Raw genomic sequence first — 20,058 nt, forward strand, 5'->3', positions numbered from 1 at the left:
TTAGAAGAAATAAGTGTTTAAGATTTATTTCGTAATTTTTAATGCAGATATTTTGAGTTTTTATGTATTTTTGCCTTGTTGCGAAGTGAGAGCTCAATTAATTGAATGAGAAATACTAAATCGTCTGTGAAAAACCGTTTCTTTTCTGTTTTGTTTGCTTAATTTCTTTCATACATCGTTTTAGCTTTATTATAGTATTTGAATAGAACATGTGGCAACGATAATTCTTCAAATGATATAAATTTTGTGCCTTCAGAGTGTCGTTATAGTAAACAAATATAGTGAATTTTAAAGAGCGCATTTATTCTATTGTGGTTTATGCACTGTCGAAAAGTAGATTTGATTCAATCCAATCAATTTAAATGAAATTCAAGAAAAAATGCGTATAATTTAATATTCCGTACAAGGAAGTCATGTGGTGTACACATCAGATTTTTTTTCCCCGTATAGTGTTGCCAATGATTTCAAAGCCAGCAATTCTCAGAACAATTCTCAGAACTCGCTCACTTCCAGGAAACCTACGTAGCTAGGTTACCATTTTCACTTACTATAAAGACTTGAATGCCAAACATTAGTCGATAATCGCTCAGATTGGGATTACGTCATCTTTAAGAAGCAGAACTTTAGTCTGATTGGTCGATCTCTACCCGGGACAGAGCTCCAGCCTGGTAAGGTTTGAAAAAATTCGGTGTAGCCGCTACATAGTTTTCGTAGCTAGGCGGGACTTCACTTCCAGCGGGGCTCTTTCTTCTAGGAATCCTCCCGTTTAAACCAGTGCTACCAGAATCTGGTTTTTCAGAAAAGTCCCGTCTAGCATGGACTGTCGCTAAAAGCGATAACCGCTTAACTCTTAATTCCTCGAATTCATTCAGGTTAGAAGTGCATTCTTACTCCATATTACACCTCCATTTTCTCGAAAACCTACAACAACATTATTTTTCACATCTGCATTGAATACAATCCACCTTCTTTGTTGGAATATTTACTCCCTCATGCATTTAACCCACATACATATTGTTCTCTTTATGGTTTGTCAATTCGATATACTATCGTTCGAAAGGGTAGGACAAATCTTCGAATAAGTGACCTCAAGAGATGAGAGCATTGCACATGTACCTTTAATTAGAATTGGTTGCGCGTTATATGGCGATAACAGGAAAAAATTTAAAAATGTAGCTTGAAATTATAGATGGCGTTATACACCGATGCGCGTTATAAGCCGAAAAATTAGGTACTTGTTTTATCGATGATTCTGGTACTATATGATGACTGCAACTACTAATATAAGGTTGCAATGTTTCATAATGAATTTTTCGAAATAAAATTTAATTATGAAACATTGCTACTTTATATTAGTAGTTACAGTCATCATATAGTACCAGTATCATCGCTAAAACAAGTACCTTCATTAATGCATTTTAATTTTGTATGGTTTCTTTTTTTTTTTTTTTTTTTCTTGCTACGAGAGTGATAACCAGTATTGATTTCTAAATAATTTTCCAATTAATTTTTCTTCTTTCTCTTCCTCAAACTGCTTTTATTATTGTCAATATAATGGATGAATTTTTCACTATTTTGAAGTGTAGTATTTCAAGACACGAAAGATACTGATTCATTTTGTTTCACTAAAAATAAAAATATTTTGCATAATTATTTTTGATGATAGATACGTACTTTGATGCTCCATATAAGCTATTCCTTGATTTCTAAGCTCAGTTTAATTAGCTGTTTGTTAAAACTAATTAATTAGATTTAAAGAATTGAATCATCATTCATCACTAGCATTTTTTGGAAAATTTTTTTTAAATAAGAAAATTTTGGATTATTAGAAAAATTTCACAGACATACACATTAAATAATTATTAAAATTGCAAATAAATTTTTTATCGGATTTTTCAGGTACTAATTTAACTCCTTGATGCTGATTAGCACAGTGAAACATGTGATTGTAAAATAATTTTATATTTTATCCATGTGCAATTCTAATAGATACATAGCATCACAAATCTTCACATATTAACCTCTTTTGATCTTACTTTGAAAATCAAATTATTTCGTGCTGAGTTTAAAGTTTCTGAATTGCCTTTTGCCTACAAAAGATCAGCGCCACTTGGATTCTCTAAGTGATCAAAAACTGAACTCAATTTTTTTTTGATAAAGGAAAATACTTTTATTTGTTCCTACGTAATATGTAAGCTAAAAATCATCGAAATCGAAAATTTCGCCAGTGGCTTTGCACCTTATATACTGTTACAAAGTCGTACATAGATAGATGATTTTAGTGCAATTATATGTGAAATTGTTGCATTTTTCTCTGTAAATGAACGAAAAAAAATTTTTTTTTGAAGAAAAACAAACTATGCCGAAAAAGTAAGAATACAAGAGCAAGTCCATTTAACATTGCGTAAATAGACATCTGGCTTATTTGGCGAGAAATCGTCAAAAGTCGCCATTATTGGCGACCATTTGGAGAGATTTCGGTCCTGTCCCTGTATCACCGTAATATGCTACAGTCGCCACCTCTACTGTTTAAACGTTTGCTTATCGCTGGTTCACATGGCTTAATTGCATTTCTTGCTGCCACTAGTTTCGACGGGGGTTTAATAAACGGGATCTAGCTAAGCCCTGCAGTTTAGTTCTATCTTTTGTTCATATCTTTAAACTTTTAGTTTCGTTATCTGTTTTTAGTTACCACCCAAGCAGAGGCATAGTTTGTTAGAGTCGAGTTGACGCATTGTAAATTTTAATAAAAGGTACTTTTAACCCTTCTCTTCTGCAGTTACTACTATTCCACTTTACACACAAAAGTTAATCTACTGAACTCTACACTGGCGCCCGAATTACCACGCTAATCCGATGGCCAACGAACAAGTATCCCCAAAAGACTCTACAGTGGCGTCCGAACTAAAAGAGTGGCGGATGATGCTTCTCCACACCCAGGTTTTCGCGATTGGGTCCCCTAAAACCCCAGTCACCCTTTAAACGGTGGAGTATATAAGGTATTTCTCCCGCCTTCTTAGCGTGCCTTCGTAGTGTAGTGGTCTGCACGCTGGGCGCGTATTTCAGAGGTCCGTGGTTCGATTGCTGACGAAGGCGTTGCTCATTTTTCAGTACTCCTGCTTCCAAAATACCTAATGTCTCTATAAACTTATCATGAGACCTCTGTGCATTCAATATATTACGAAACCGTACACACACAACAATACTAATGAATAATCGGTAAAAATATATGTACTTGTCATTACGGTAGTTTTGAAATATAGAGTGAGATTTAGATATTTTCAATTGCTTTTTCTCTTTTGATTTTTTTATTTCCTTGGGAGATAAAAGTATTGTACAGTTAAGAACAATAATTCCCAATCCAAGGCCTAAAAATGGTCTTTTTCTTTAATACACTATTTAGGTTTATGTAGTTATGTTTGGTACAATTGACTGAAGTTTAAAAACTTTCAACTAATTGGTTTTATTTCTTCATCTCAGCGGTAATAAGAAAGAAGAAAGAATCTGTGAGAACGGCGGTGTGTGTATTTAATTATGGCAAAGCACACGAGGGCTATCTGCCTAAGAGAGGGATGCCTTCGTGGAGGACTTTCTAAGGGAAACTGGCTCTTATACACGTGAAGTGAGAACAGCTCTTCTACTTAATTTTTACAGCGAAACATTTAAAAATTAGTGAATTAAAATTGAGCTTTAAAATGAACAAATAAATAAAATAACGAAAAAGAATTTGCTTTCGTAATCTTTTCCTTTAATTTGTATTACAGTTTCTATGAAAATCTTGTGGCTTGATGAGTCTGAAACGTTTATTAAAATGTTTTCATGAATTCTATTTCAGTTTGTTCTGCAAGTTCTTATTTTCTTATTTGGGATACGTTTCATCAGTGCAAGTAACAAATTTCGAGTATGTTTTTCAAGTTGTGGTTTAATCGTGTTAACCGCGTTGCTTTTAAAAAATAAAATGTTTCTTATGCAATCTTTTTCTAGCCTACATGCACGAAAGAAGTTCACCTTGAATGAAGGAAATTATAGGTCAGTAAATGGTCGTACATAAAACGGAATGAATGACATAACCAAGTAATCGTAACTATTACTTCTTCATGTTTGTCAATAAAAGATATTGATATTATCAAATTGTTCTGAAAAATAAAATTAGATTTTTGCGCGATTACAAATTACTACGAAATACAGAGCTTCGTACTGCAATTGGTAATTTCTGTAGAATGTTACTGAAATTTTAAAGGTAATTTAAAAGAAACATAAAGCAAATAGAATTAAAATACATTCAAATTTCTTCTTTTATAACTATTTTATAGCATTTCGTAATTTTTGTTTTGGCAACATTACTCAAAAACATTTAAAATTTTGTTTACTTTTTTAGTTAATTTAATATCAGTTATATAGCTCAAATAACGTATCAAATTCTTTGTTCTCTAAAAGCAATGCATATCTTTCATGGTAATTTGAAATAATGCAGACCAAATTTATTTCGTTATATAGTAAAGTTTGCCTTACAAACATTCAACGTTGCATAACTTTTAGTGAGAACGTTTTAAATATTTTGTAAAATCTCCGTTATAAAAATGAAAAGCACCGTAAAAGCTGCTGTCAAAGACGCATAAAGGATGTATTGTAGACGCTATTCCTCAGTCATGAGATAATTTAATAATTTAAATAATTCCAGAATGGATTAAGCATATTTTAATTCACAATATTTAAAAGAAGACTTTAGGGTTACAACATCAAAGCAAATTATTTTATTTATGTTTTTTCTTGTTGCCAATCTAGAAAAACTAAACTTCGCAACAATAAATATAATATTATACGTAAAGAGAGTTGCTACAGATGAATAAAATATCAATGAAAGAGTTCTTAAGGGCAAACAGAAAGTTATAGATAACTTAAAGCAGCCAATCTTTTACAATCAAAGATTATTTATCAATAAAAATGTAGAAAAATAAACACGTAAGTAGAGAAATTTATAACGTTACGCTTTGATACTCAACAACAATATTGTTTCTGATAAGACTAATACTACTTCATGGTAAAATAGCTGCTAATCGTATTTTTAAGTCAAAGATATGGTTCATATCATCGATTACAAGTTCTTATAAATTAACTTTAAAGAGTAAAACGACAGCATTGCTGATGAAGAATTTTTCGAAACTGAATTTCGCTAAAGCTGGATAATGCCAGATACATCAGATTTTAAGGTGAACGAAACCAAATGTTGCTGGAAAATACTGCCAAAGAGAACATGCATTTCAGACTATGGAAAAGATAATACTAGTCCACAAATACTTTCTTACTAAGATTAATTTTTAATGTAGGATTACATTCCTCTATAATAATCTGACAGAAAAGCAAAAATTAAGACTTTATTTGAGTTGTGCGTGAATGCTCATATTTTCGAAACTACAAATGTTATAAATCAATCTAAATACATCATTATATAGATGAAAGAGCACATTAGCAAACACAAGAAAAAAATGCACAAAGTGATACGCATAGGAACGAGTCAAAAATACCGAAATTTTGTCAAAACTCTATGCGACCGAGAATGATTGGCAAGATCGTCTGGTAGACAGTGCCCGTGAAGTTTTCTGAGGCTACTTGAATTATTATTACTAATTGATCGATGGAGAGTTTATTGTAGCTACAGATGGGTTTCTGTTATTATGATGGGGGATTTCAATGAACAAGTCAAACGAAATGAAAAGGCATTTGATTTTATGAAACATTATTTTAATCTCTATATGGTGTTAAGTAACTATTCAAGTACACTTTAAAATTACTTTATAGATTTAACATTTATTAAGAATCCAACTGCAGCCAGCTTAAATTATTGTTGCGAAATACCCAGTTGCGGTAAGATAGCTTCCCCGCAAGACCAGAAAGTTAGGGTTGCCAGAAAGTGGCAGGGAAAGGTATGGTTGACACATTTGGCGATATGCCATAGACGGCGAGAGAACAACCTAGAACGAATTCTTAGCGGTTTTTCTCGGGAATGTTTCGAAAGTAGATTAAAGATATATATATACCCTACCTGTACGCAGAGAAGTACTATCTTGATTACTCTAGTAGTATGATGAGTTCAAAGATTAGATTGACAGCGACAGAAGCGAGTCAGGAGCTGTACTTTAGCAATTTGCTGTAAAGCTGTCTTCGCGTATTTGTCGTAGTTTGTCAACGACTGTAAATGTGTCTTTGAAACTGTCCTGTGTAATACTGGCGAATAAATTGTGTTTCGATTCTTCATCAAGTGTTATCATCAGTTTTTCCCAAATCCACGAACCCGTAGAATGCAGCATTATATATCTTATTTCTCTTATCATCGACCAACTTTATATAGGGTAATTTTGAATGAATAAATGTAATAAATAAAAAAATAAAATAAAATATTATGTGAGTGTAAAATATTTTGTTTGTTTTATTTGTTCTATAACATCCTCACAGTTCCGTTAGTAATTCTACGCATTAACTATTACCAGCTGCTTTTTAAACTAAAAGAGAGATCATACCGCGGTTTTTTTTTCATATTGTTCTTTTCAGGCAAACCTATTATTGCTAGAAAGTAATGAATGGATTTGATGGTTGCATATATGTACAAATAATATATATAGTAAATACCTTTTAAGTTATACAAGAAAAACACAGAGCAATAAAAATACTATCTTAATAATTTTTAAGTGTATAAAATAACAGTTGATCGTGAATAATAGACAACTACATAAATTTATTCGTTCTGTGGAGTGATTTTAGAATGTGCAGCTAAACTTAATTTATTATTAAATTCAGGAATCATTTATTTTGATCTGCTCTTTCGACTTACCATTTATAATCAGAATTCACCATATTCAAGTTTAATCCTCTTTCAGAACTATTTTATACTTAACCAATGCAACAGTAAACTTTTGTTGGCTATTACGTTTACAAAACGTAATAATTCTAAACAGACGATTAAATAATAGTAAGAATTAGGTAGTTAATCTTTTGCAAGCAGCCAGTGGTACATTACGCTTTATGTACGCTCTCTGATGGTCAAAATATATTTGCAAGCTAAATAGGTTAAATATACATTACGGATGTTTGTAGTACTCCACAAATTTGCAAGCTCAGTAGGTTAGTCATACTTTACGGCTGTTTGTAGTATTCCAGAAATCCGAATTGAGATCAGGTTTAACACTTATGATCTGTTAGTATTTTCTGTTAGCTTTATTTTGTCGTTTCAGAATTCCATATACCTCTCATCCTTTGCGGTTCGTTCGGTATTTGTAAGGCAGATATAAAAATAGCTAGTTGTTTTCCTTAAAAATTTCAATTCATTAAAAGAAATCCTAATTTCTTTAAGCAGTTCAAAATAATAAATAGTATTTTATAATTATTTTATCCTGGGTGATCATGTGAATCCTGCCTATTTTCACCGCCTGTCTTTAGTTTTTAATAAGTAGTAAAAACCAATAAAATCCACGATTCTTTCATTATTCTATCTAATAAGAATCGTAAATTAATCAAGACAAATTTATTGTCATCTTTGGTGTAGGAATTTGAAATCCTTTTGAAATTATATCACAATAAAACCAAACGAAATATTTCAATAATTCTTAATTATCGCTGTATTGCTTTTTCTCTCAACGTTTATACAATAAGTCATAAACCAAGCAATCATCAAAACGGAAGACAAAATCTTGTTTATTTCATAAAATGCATTTACATCTTCAGACTAGACTACAAAAGAAGAATTCTATTGACAATAAATACAGCAATTGTATCGAATAAAATATCTGATTAAAATAATGTATCCGAATATGAAATAAAAGGAAGCGTTATGTAGAGAGTGATGGATGATAATTACTGGGCCCAGCCCTTGGTAGTATGATGTGGGGTTATACTGTGGCAGGTGATATTGGTGCTAGTGAACTCACCGCCTCTTACGCAGACCAAGAAGCTGGCTCAGAGATCTAGAGTTGAATATTCCACCACTGTAAAGAAAAAAAAAAGAAAACAACGTAGTTAGTTAACTTGCAAAACTTGAAAACTTGCAAAATTCTTTCTGATTTAAACTTAATGATGGTAAATTAAAATAATGCCGCTACACATAATACATTCTCTCTGCAAATATAAACGCCACTCGAATAGTTTTTAATACATATAATTGCAAACTATTTAGACATTACATACATAAAAATAAAACTCAGATTTTAACTGTTAGTCATTCAATAATTGTGTTCTGTAACAGTGTATTTATAGAGTGGTAAATAGATTTACGGCTGGAAAGAAACGTACCATTAGTTCCATTTGGATATTTATTAAACATCTTTTAATATTTTGAAATTAGAGTATAAAATGAAGAACATAAAAGAACATTTCTTGTGGTTTATTCGGTTAGACAGTTGAATGGAAAATCTCTTTTATTTTATTGCTAATTTAAGTAAAAAAGTGTTAAATTTGGACAAGCTACAATATCAGAAAAATATATTTTTGTGCCCCGAACGAAATAGGTTTTTCCATTCTTTCATGAAACCATCATGAAATTATTGCCAAACTCAAGTAATTTTCATAATATAAATGTTGCTATCTCTAGTAACAGAAAATATTAAATTAATATTTACCTATTTGGTAAGATATGTAATATCTGGGTGCGAAAGAACTCAGGGGGAATCTTACATTAGTTTGTAAGGTATTTTCTATCTGCTTCCATCGCGTCTTCGGGGTGTAACGGTAGCAAACTTGGCGCATTCTTTGTTAATTTTTTATATCTCTTCAAAAAAACCTAATGACGCCACAGCGGTGCGCGAACTAAAAGATGGTGGATAATGATTCATCACCACCAGGATTTGACAGTTAGGTCCCCTAATCCCCAATCCCCCTTTAAAAGGGGGAGTATATAAGGTATTTTCTCCCCCTTCCAGCGTACCTTCACGGTGTAACGGTAGCACACTTGGCGCGTTTTCGATAGGCCCAGATAAAGTAATGACTCTATTAGGTTTATGCTATGTAAAACAATTATTCATTAATGCTGCAGTGGAAGGCGCGTTGAAATATCTAGGAAAAAGACTTTGGTAATTTACTTTTTTTTATATTAAAATTGCTTAGTTTTATTTTAAGCAAACAATCATTGTACACGAAAATAATCATGGCCCCAAATTGATGGGTTAGTTCTCTGAATACTACTTTTGCTAAGATTTGTATGCATTATTATGAATCCAAATTATCTAAAACATTAAATTTCATAGTTTCGATCTGTTAAGTTGATGAAACATTTGCTCTGTGTAATAATAATGAAGGTGATTTTGACCAAATTCATTTAGTCGTGAATTCATTATAGCTTGCTATTCAGTGCATTTTTTAACTCAAGGGCATTTAATTGACTTTTGTTCCTGGATGTTGAAGTCATGGGCTGTGAATCAAATTTGGGGAGTGCTGTGCATCATATAATTCCCAAAATGTTCTACTTCTCTTTCATTTTTCAAATCCTACAGTTCTGCTGACTAAAAAAAACTTTTTTTAATCTTTCACCTTTCACATCAAGTTTTCTCCTGTATCTCATCTTCAATCAGAAACTCGACTATTTAAAAGCAGTTGCAGTAGACAATGATTTCTTATCCGATAATATTCATAAGGGTTTAAAATATTTCTTCTTATCAGAACAGGTGATTCGAACAGTATATGGTGATGCATTGTTGTCAAAGACACAAGTCTATGAGTGGTGCAACTACCTTAAATGTGAGGGCAAAAGCATTGAAGATGAACCAAAGGTACGGCGCTCTTCAACTTCAAGGGAGCCCACCAGTGGCCGAGCGGTAAAGTCGCTGAACACTGGTAGTTCGGTCCGAGGTTCGAATCCCGCGAACGGGCTGGCTGCATGGGCGTTTTCGTGGTTTTCCCCATGTGTAACGTGTATACGATCTAGTTTCCCTTAGAAAGTCCTCCACGAAAGGCATCCCTCCCCTTAGACAGATAGCCCTAGTGTGCTTTGCCATAATTAAATACACCAATACACCAACTTCAAGGATTGAGGAAAATGGAAAGAAAATTCGTTCTTTGGTAAAAGCTGATAGACGTGCTACAACTCAAGCTGTAGGTTAATTTTAATTGAAAATAAGAAAATAAGGAAAATTTATGCTCGATTTGTGCCTCGGATTTTAACAAAACAGCAAACGAAAAAGACAGAAACGCTTGCCGTGAAGATTAGCTGACTACTGCGAAACAGAAAGACGATTTTTTGAAGTGTATTATAGCGGAAGACGAGACCTGGTATCTACAATAAGAATCAGAAACAGAAAAACGAACTGCACAGTGGATAGAACCATCCTCTCCCATACAGATCTCTTCGAAAATGGGCATATATTATTTAAAAATAGGAAATTGCATGAAAGCAAAGAGGAAAGGTACATTTTCGCAGGTATGCTGGGGAAAAGGTATATATTCCGCAGGAAATTTGTTGAGAACATATTGAAATAATTATATGCTCTCCTCCCCTCCAAACTGCAATTTGAGTTTTGTTCTAAGATTTCAATTCAGCATCAGAAACGGGTTTAAGCTACACAGCTTCGATAATGGTCTAAAAATTTAAGAATTAATCTCCAGAAATTCAAGATACATAACATACCTTTGAAACGAGCTGTTTAAATTTTCTCACCTGCTTGCGCACGAGGCTTACGGTATATATTTTCCGCCAGTGAAATGGCAACAGTTTCTGTTTTATTTGTATTATATTATGACATAGAACAAAACTTATGAAGTGAAAAAAATAACACGTTTTCCGAAATATTAACTAAACTGCTAAAAACGATAGAAAACGCGTTTTATTTTTTCAGCTATTTCATGAGCTGAAAGTATTATTATTAGATTATACTGGTTACTTTTACAGTAGTATTGTAGTATACATTTTACAGAAGTTAGACGTAATACGGAAAATATATCATTCTAAGTTAAGTAAAATCAAAATATGTTTCGTTCATTTGTAATTCTTCATCTGACAGGTATTGCTACGTTATTCCTGCTTTCATGATTCTTGCATAGAGATATTTGCTTTATGAATAGGAAATAAGTACTTTGGCTTTTCCCTAAGATGCTGAGTCATTCATCTAGATTGCTCAATAGTTTTCCAATTTTCGGCGTATATTTTGTTGCGAAATGCCCAGCCGCGATAAGATAGCTTCTCCGCAAAGCGGGTTTAGGGTGGCCAGAAAAGGGCAAGGAAAGGCAGGGTTGCAATATTTGGTGCGAAATCGCCCATTTGGTGATAAAATTTGGCGGTATACCATAGGCAGAGCGGGAACATTCTAGAACGAATTCTTTCCGATTTACACCAGAATGTTCTCGAAGACAGGTCAAAAGCTATATACACCCTGTTTGCACGCGGAGTAACCGTGCATCGTGAGTTTATCGTGAAATGCATCGTTGAGTGTATCGTCAGTGCATCTTCGAGTTTATCTCGAGTGTTTTGAGCTCCGAGAGCGATTGACTGAGTCGGGAGCTGTAATTTAGTGCTTTGCCGTGAAGCTGTCTTCACAGTTATAGTCTGATAGCTAGAAAGCTATGTTGCCCTATTGTTTCAGCGTGCTTGTCGTAGTTTTACGACAACTGTAAACGTGTTTTTGGATCTCTCCTGAGTAATACTGGCAAGTAAATTGTGTTTGATACTTCATAAAGTGTTGTTGTTGCCAGTCACTCCAAATCCACGAACCCGTAGAAACTCAACACTGCATAGTTGTATAATCTGAATGCATACTGTTTAAAGTAGAAGGAAAAAAAGAACTAAAAGAAAGATTTATTTCATTTTGTGGAGCTTTAGAATTTTCATACATGCCTTAGAATCGAACAGGATGATCCTTATGCCAGGTGTCTGGAGAGAATATTGTGACCCATAAAACTGACAGTTATCGTTTCAAGCACTTTAAGTCATAAATAATGGCATATCTGTAATAACTCAACCGAGCGATCCAAGAGGATCACGAAATACCGTAGCAAATCGTTCGGATATCTCTTCTGAACTGGCAACACGCCTTGCATGTGATCATTCAAGCACATTTTTTTCTTTCTTTCTTTTTTTTTTTCTTTTTTTTTTTTTTTCTGTCACACTGGCGATGCTGGGCAGATTTGGCTTTGGACTTAGTCATGAACTGTCGCTGCGTGACCATGACCAGTATGTAAAAGTTTGGACATTTTTTCTGTCGCAATGCACCAATGCGTGGCTGAATTCTGTACTCAGTGAAGTAGAAAGGAGACTGTGTTGTATGCTGTAGTTTAAGATGAAAAATAAGAGGCAATAAACAAATTAAATTACTAAGGAATTGCACCTACGAAGGTGATTCAGACTGCATAGCGATGGAATTGTTGCCATACAATGGCGTTATTACTGGTGCCTATTAACTCAAACCACAACAGGGCTCTTACATCGAAGATCAGAGTTTAGGATTTTAGAAATGAATTAAAAATTGAAGGTATCCAGATTGAGACGATTTTTTCGGATTGAAATCATTTAGCAAAAATTTTAAAAATGCAAATTTTAGGTGTTCCCTTGGTAGAGAAATTTCCAATAAGCATATAATTTCCTATCCAATTAAAATCATTTTATCGAAAATCCGTTTTTCTGTGATACGTAAAAGTAGCCATGAAAAGCTGAAAATTATGCGATTTAAATTACTTTACATCGCGAGGGAAAACATGCCGATTTAGAGGACCGTAAAAATTTGAATGATGTTATTTAAGATATTTTCGAATTTAGTCTTTATATTGCACAAATGGTATAGTGAAATCCTTATTCATAAATTTATAGTTTTCGTATAAAAGACTGATTTAGTAAGATAGGCTCTCCGCAAAGCGGGTTTAGGGTTGCCAGAAAATGTCAAGGAAAGGCAGGGTTGCAATATTTGGTGCGAAATCGCCCGTTTGGTGATAAAATTTGGAGGTCTACCATAGGGGGAGTGAGAACATTCTAGAACGAATTCTTTCCGATTACCTCAGAATTACATCCCCAGAATTAAACATTACCCCAGAATTAAACATTTTTCTTGTTTGTACCAGGTCCACACACACACACATATATATTAATAAAATGTATCATGTAATTGAAATTAGCCTAATATGAGTGTTTATCTTGTCTATTCATCCCTCATATTGCAGCTATTAATCTACGACCAACCGTTCAAAAAGCATTCAGTTGGCAGTTGGGCAATCAGTTTAAATACCCTGATTTAGAACTTAAAACTGATCGCAGAGAAAGTTCTTTAATTTGTTTTTGAATTTTTTATAATGTCACTGAAAATATCTTGTTACGATGTAATCTTGAACTTAATTTAAATTAAGACAGGAACCCAGATTAATTACAATTATTCATATTTCTTTGCTCCTGATGAAGAGAGACTTGTACTTGTTTGCCCTCGAAACTGATAGCATGGATATTTGGTATATTTAATTATGGAGGGCTTTCTGCTTCTAATGGGAGGAATGTCTTCATGGAGGACGTTTTAAGGAGAACTAGTTCGTTTACACGTTACACATGGGGAAAAAATGCAACTAGCCCGCTTGCTGGGATTCAAGCCCCGGACCGAACTACTAGTGTTCAGCGACTTTACCGCTCAGCCGTTGGTGGGCCGTTGAAAATAATAGAGTCTTGAATAAAACCTATGCCAAACATAAGGTTTTTGCTTTGCTGGTTTTATGAATTAATTTAAATTGCTCAGAAAGAAGAGTGTAACGCCTTCAATTGAGTATAAAGCGACTGGCTATCTAAACTTGTCTTAGCGCATCGTTTAATTACCTGTTTAATAACTTTAGTTAACTAAAATGTTTATTTCATTGCTAGAGTCGGTAATTTGCTAAGTGCCTATGTGTAATTGAGAAGACAGAAATTCGGCATTCTTCACTGCAAGTCTCTAATTACTAAAACTATATTGAGGGAAGGTATTCCGAGAAATTAATTTTTGCTCAGGATATACTTATTGAATATTGACAGTCTTATTTAACTCTAAATGATTTGGAATGGAACAAAAGGGGAAATAATTTTGTGAGACATTACGTATTTATTCTCGCAGCCAGACGATGATAACAGCATTTTACAGAAAGTTCAAATAAGGATTTTTGATACTCTTAACATGTCCTGTGTACCGAAAATAAAATAATGCTATGTGGTTTAATGTACTGTCATTATGACTGCATGAGCAGTGAACGTATATTCAAAAATCCTTTCTTTACGTTCATTAATGTTCCTAACATGAACAATTTATACTATTAAAAATCTGTGCTTGTCTATCTATTTGCCTGTTTGGGGTATTATCTCCGCCGGAACGGCTTGATGTTGAGTTTTGAGAGAGATACCCCTGGATTCCAAAAATTCGTGGGCAGCCATTTCGACTATTGCCATCTTAATACAATTTTAATCAGCCGAGATATTTGTTAAAAACTCTGAAAACGCTTTCCGCGTGGCAGCAGTCTGGCACGCTAGAGATAAAAATCTGCTTTGTTTCGGAAAGTGTTGCCACTGCTCGCTTTCAAATCGTAGAGTTTATTATTAAATTTGTAAGTTTTACAAAATATGAAATAAAAAGAGCATTGCCAAACATTAAATTTATTATTGTTATTATATAAGGTCATGTTCTGACGTTGAAGAAAAGACGCTATTTCATGTGACTTCATTGTACGTCGAAGACCTTTCGTTAGTGTCAGCACTTTAAATAAATATCTGCTGTTGGCAACAAATTTTGTTTCAGACTGAAGTAATTGACACGGTATGTTATTGCCACGTTCATTCTTTTATTGATATTGAGAAAAAGTTATTATATTACATGAAATTTAAATTATGACGTCATACCTATGCGCAATAACTTGAATTGTCCAAAGTTTGCCTTTCCTGGTTTGGCAGCAAAAGATTATTTACCAATTGATTGTTGCTTGGAAAGAATAAACTGACTTCATTCGTATAGAAATGTTTTTATGCACTTTCTTTTCAAGTGTACATAGTACTCATAAATTTCGCTATGGTCACAACTAGAAACTTTGTATACAATACATTAAATTAATAGCTCATTTTGTTTTCAGTTTTTTCAGTATATAGAACTTATTAATATTGCTTTGGCCGTAGCCCGCTAGTATAAATTTACAAGCTGAAAACAATTTTTAGAAACTTATGTTGACTGTTGCAAGTGCTGAATTGCAAACAGCGTCAACTAGAACTTAAAGCTTCAACATTAAAGATTTTTTATGTAATCTTGTTTCGTCCATCCCGAAGATATTATAATTCACAGGTGAATTGAAGCCGAGGGTAAACAAAACTATCACATTGGACTAAAGCTGATATTAAAATAAACAGAAGTAGTATGCCATTATTAATATTGTTACGAATTTGGTATTTAAAAAGCAAATGTTATTTCAATTATAAATTAAATGGTTTTATTTCTCGCGCAGTGCAGCGCGTGACGAATATTAAAAGAAAGTTAAGCCGGAAAATTGAAAATACAAGAGCGCGTGCATTAAATAAATAAATAACTCTTTTTCATTTCGAGAAAGTACTGGAAAATTCTAGCGCGTTATTTTAAAATGTTATAAAAGGAGGAAAACATCTCAGTTCGTAGTAGATGCTTAGTTTGTTGTTGTTTAGAAAACTGCTCTTGTTGATTGTAGCGAATTCGCGGATTAGCGTTCTTTAGCTGTTTTGAATTACATTCTATTGGACATTTGAGTAGTTAAAAGATAACTACTGTGAGATATTGTAATACTGCATGATAATTTGAGAAAATTTAAGCATTTTTGTTGTGATAATAATAAATTTTTGTTCATTTTTCATCGGACTTGTGCATTCATTTCATAACGAACCCGTACGCACGCAACAATTTTTGGTGTCAGAAGTGGGATTTGAATGCCAATAACAAGAGCGATGGAAGAGCAGTTAAGGCAATTGATAACAGCCTTTGCCTCGTTTAAAGAAGAAATGAAAGAAGAGATGAAATCTAGCCAAGGAAAGATGGAAGGGGCCGTCAACTCTGTTAAGGACGAAATGAAAGCCGTTCAAGCTGGTCAAGAAAAGATTGAAGCAGGTCAAGAAGAAATGAAAAGAGAGATTACCTGCATAATAGAAAATAAATTTGAAGCTATGGAAGGCAGAATTGACACAGTTGAAAATAAAGTTGGACTAATTGAAGAAAGAGTTTCTTCGGTGAAAGAAGAAATAGAAGAAAGAGTTTCTTCTGTAAAAGAACATATAGAAGGGAGAGTTTCTGCTGTGGAGGAACGAATTGAAGGAAGAGTTTGTGCCGTCCAACACCAAATCGAACAACAAATTGATGAGAGAGTTTCTGAAGTTGCCAAAGAAATGGAAACGTTAAAGAAATTCGTAGCGACGGCAGGGAGCAAGAATGATGATTTTAAATTCTTACCGATGCCTGCTCGTCCACCTCTGAAGCTATCCACATATGATGGGAAGACATCCTGGCAAGTGTATAAGACCCAATTTTCTATAGTTGCGGATGCGAATGGATGGGATTCCCAAGCTAAGGCCTGTCATCTCGCCGCTTCTCTGCGAGCAGACGCAGCGGATATACTGCAGACGCTTCCCGAAAACCAAAGACTTGACTTCGAAGCTCTATCCGGCGCATTGGAGCTGCACTTTGGCGAGAAATGTTTAAAAGACTACAGCAGGCTCCAATTAAAATCTCGTCAACAGAAGCTCACCGAAACGCTTCAGGAGCTCGCCACGGATGTTGAAAGGCTGTCACATCACGCCTTTTCGGAGTGCCCGACAGAAACAAGGGAAATCCTGTCCCTGCAATATTTCATCGATGGCATCCGGGACCCTGAAATACAGAAAGCACTGCGAATGGCGGATGTTAAAGATCTGAAAAGCGCTTTAGTGTATGCCATGAAATTTGAGGCAGCCCAGCAAGCAACTCTTAGGGATAGCTACCCAGTCAGAGCTGTGCGAGTCCACGACCCAGGGGACCAATTGATGGCTCGTTTAGATGATTTATCCAGACAAGTCGATGCTTTGATACGGAGTAGCAGTGAGAACAAAGTGGCTGTAAGATGCTGGAGATGTGGTTCTGAAGATCACCTACGACGGCATTGCAGAACACCCCAGGGCATGGATAATAAAACAGATGAGTTGACAAGACCAGTGAATGCTTTAAGACGGAATAGTGGTGAAACGAAACCGACCCTTAAGTGCTGGAATTGCGGTGTTGAAGGCCACCTACGAAGGAACTGCAGAACTCCCCAGAGCACGGAAAATAAGGCATACGATTTAAACAGACAATTAAATGCCACGGAAAGGAAAAGGACTCACAAGAAACCAAAGTGCTGGAACTGTGGAGCTGAAGGCCACGTACGAAAGAATTGCAGAACACCCCAGGGTACGAAAATTGAGACAATTTCTGAGCAACGACGCAGGAAACAAATTAATGACCATATCAAGGAACGGAGGTTGCCAGATAATGAAAAACCCTGTTTTAAAGCGCTTAAGATCTCTATAGTGAGTGGCAACAATAACGGACTGTCCATCAATGGGAATATCGATGGAGTTCCTTGCAATATGATCATTGACACAGGAGCTAATGTTACCATCATTAGGAAAGATTTAGCTGAACAGATTAAAGATAAACTTATTTGGACGCCATCCTGTGTTACCCTTCAGACTGCGTCTGGTGACAAGATCGACATAACTGGGAAGTTAAACGTAAACATCACGTTTGGAAGTGCCGCCTACCATCACACGGCATATGTGGCGGATATTACAGATCCATGCATACTCGGATTGGACTTTTTAAGGAAATACAATTTTTCCTTAGATTTCAAAAACAATAAGCTGCATTCAGCATCTGATGGCATGACTATCCATCCTCAAAAGGGATCCTCGCCTGGAAATGTCGACGCCTTGTCCGAAAGATCGAGCTCGGGAAGCTGCCGAAATCATACCAGGGTCGAAAAGAAACTCAAGACTACCAGCTATTCTACATCCCAGAAGCTCTTCGGTCGAGACCTTCGTCTGCCTTGTGACCGCCTGTTTAGTCGCCCTACGGATGCGCCTTCATCGCCTGAGGAACACATCCAAGATGCCCAGGCCCGGTTTGAGGGGATGCACCGTTCTGCACGAAAGCGAGTCAACTTGGCGACGGAGAAAATGAAGATCAGATGCGACACAAGAGCTACTAGACAGAGATCCAACAAAGGAGACAAGGTATGGTTGTGGAACCCGATTCAACGAAAAGGACTGAGTCCTAAATTACAGTCACCTTCGGATGGTCCATATACAGTGCTGAACACGAATGACGTCGTGGTTCGGATCCGTGAGTCTTCGAACTCTTACGACAGGTTAGCTTATTACTATGGCCGTAGTACATAATGTAAATAATTGTAAATAGTATAAGACCATGGTCCTTTTTGTTTTTAAATGTGTATTTGATTTGATTTGTATTTAGTATTTGATTTGTATTTAGTATTTGTTTTATATTTAGTATTTGATAGCATTTGATTTGTATTTAGTATTTGTTTTATATTTAGTATTTGATAGCATTTGATTTGTTCAAGTTAGTTATTGCATTTATTGTTCATGTTGTTTGATATTGTAATGTAATGTTTATGCCTCAGTTGCATTTATGCCACAGTTGTAAGTTTAGCTTCCTATCCAGGGATTGTACTGCCCGGGACGTGCAGTCCTTGGGAAGGGGGCAGTGTTACGAATTTGGTATTTAAAAAGCAAATGTTAGTTCAATTATAAATTAAATTGTAACAGACCTATTTAAGGGTAATTGAACTATTTTATTCACGCCATGAACTCATGAACTGTAACCGAACTATTTTATTTAAACGCCATCTCGTGGCGATATGAAAAAACGTAAGTCGACCTCCAGCCGCCATGATGATAGCTTACTATGTTATGTTATTCTCAATGTTTGATGTTCCATTTGGTATATGTTTCATTTTTATGTATATTTCTTTTGTTTGTAACCGTTCCTGTGTGCTCTGTTAATAAATCCGTTTAAAGCTAGCCGGCATTAGTGTCTATTGAGGAACGGCTACATCACATTGGCGCCCAACTAAATTTGAATCGAAAATGGCGCAACAAAATGTTTAGAATTTCTGTTTGGCTTTAACAAGTTCTTACTCCCGAATTTAACTTTTAGTTGCTGGAGATCGGCTCAGTTTCTTTTCAGGTTTGGACTGCTGGTCAAAAATTCTAGAAACCAATTCTGGAATTAAAATTGTCATACCGTGCTGCTAGCACATCGAATCATCAACTGGACAATTTCAACGGAAAAGATAAGTTTCGTTTACATTATCGTTTAATCTGAGTTTAAAGTTCTTTTAAACTGATTATTTATTATAAGCTGCTTCTTAAAGCAAATGTAAATTCTTTACTGAAATCTCATTTATTGATACTACATAAGAATATTAAACGAAAGCAAACAGCTTTCTGTTAACCAAACGTTATTTCTTGAATTGTAATTTGTTATTTTAAAATGTTAATTCGCATAGTAAATTAATTTGTGAATAATATTGTTTCACTGAATACATGTTTTGATGTTAAAGTTTGAATATATTCATGGACGTTGTTCATTAGAATTTATTAGTTTCGCTTCTGACATACAGCAGCAGATGTTTCCCCCCTCCGCGGAAATGTTTAGACTAGCGATGATTTATGATGTGTTTACATCAAATCTTTTATTATTTTTATTTCCTTTGAGTGCTGTTGTTCCTTATTAAATGTTTTATTCTACATAAAATAAAATATTGTACTTGTTGATTTATCTTTCGACGAACATTTTGAGAAAATGATTATAGTATAATACTTTAAGAAAATACGATTGTTTTCCTTTAATGAATGCATGTCTTGAAAATATTTCTTGAAGCGAAAGAAAATAATTATGAATAAAATCGAATGACTATTTAAATAAAGTAAAAGAGTTACTAAGTGTGTGTTGCTTAATCAGCTTAATATTTTTTTAAGATTAAGATTTCGAAGAATTCAGCTTAAATATAAAAGCTTATGGTAAGACATTTATGTATGTTTTTGTATGTTTTGCTAAGTAGTAAACAATTTTTGAGCAATTTATTATATGTTAG

General features: G+C 34.5%; 1 protein-coding gene across 1 annotated transcript in view; it reads right to left on the bottom strand.

Annotated features, from left to right (window-relative positions):
- Nucleotides 1-7,662: 7,662 nt before the first annotated feature.
- The window catches only part of LOC118189496 (uncharacterized), a 28,058-nt gene continuing 15,662 nt past the window's right edge, over nt 7,663-20,058 (bottom strand). The window contains exon 2 of the mRNA XM_035360114.2: nt 7,663-7,979. Coding sequence (XP_035216005.1) covers nt 7,919-7,979 — 61 coding nt within the window. The 3' untranslated portion in view covers nt 7,663-7,918. The remainder of the gene's footprint in view (nt 7,980-20,058) is intronic.

The sequence above is a fragment of the Stegodyphus dumicola genome, chromosome 12 (genome assembly GCF_044657685.1).
Source record: "Stegodyphus dumicola isolate Sdum_Otavi_A_Nest chromosome 12, ASM4465768v1".
NCBI classification, from domain to species: domain Eukaryota; kingdom Metazoa; phylum Arthropoda; class Arachnida; order Araneae; family Eresidae; genus Stegodyphus; species Stegodyphus dumicola.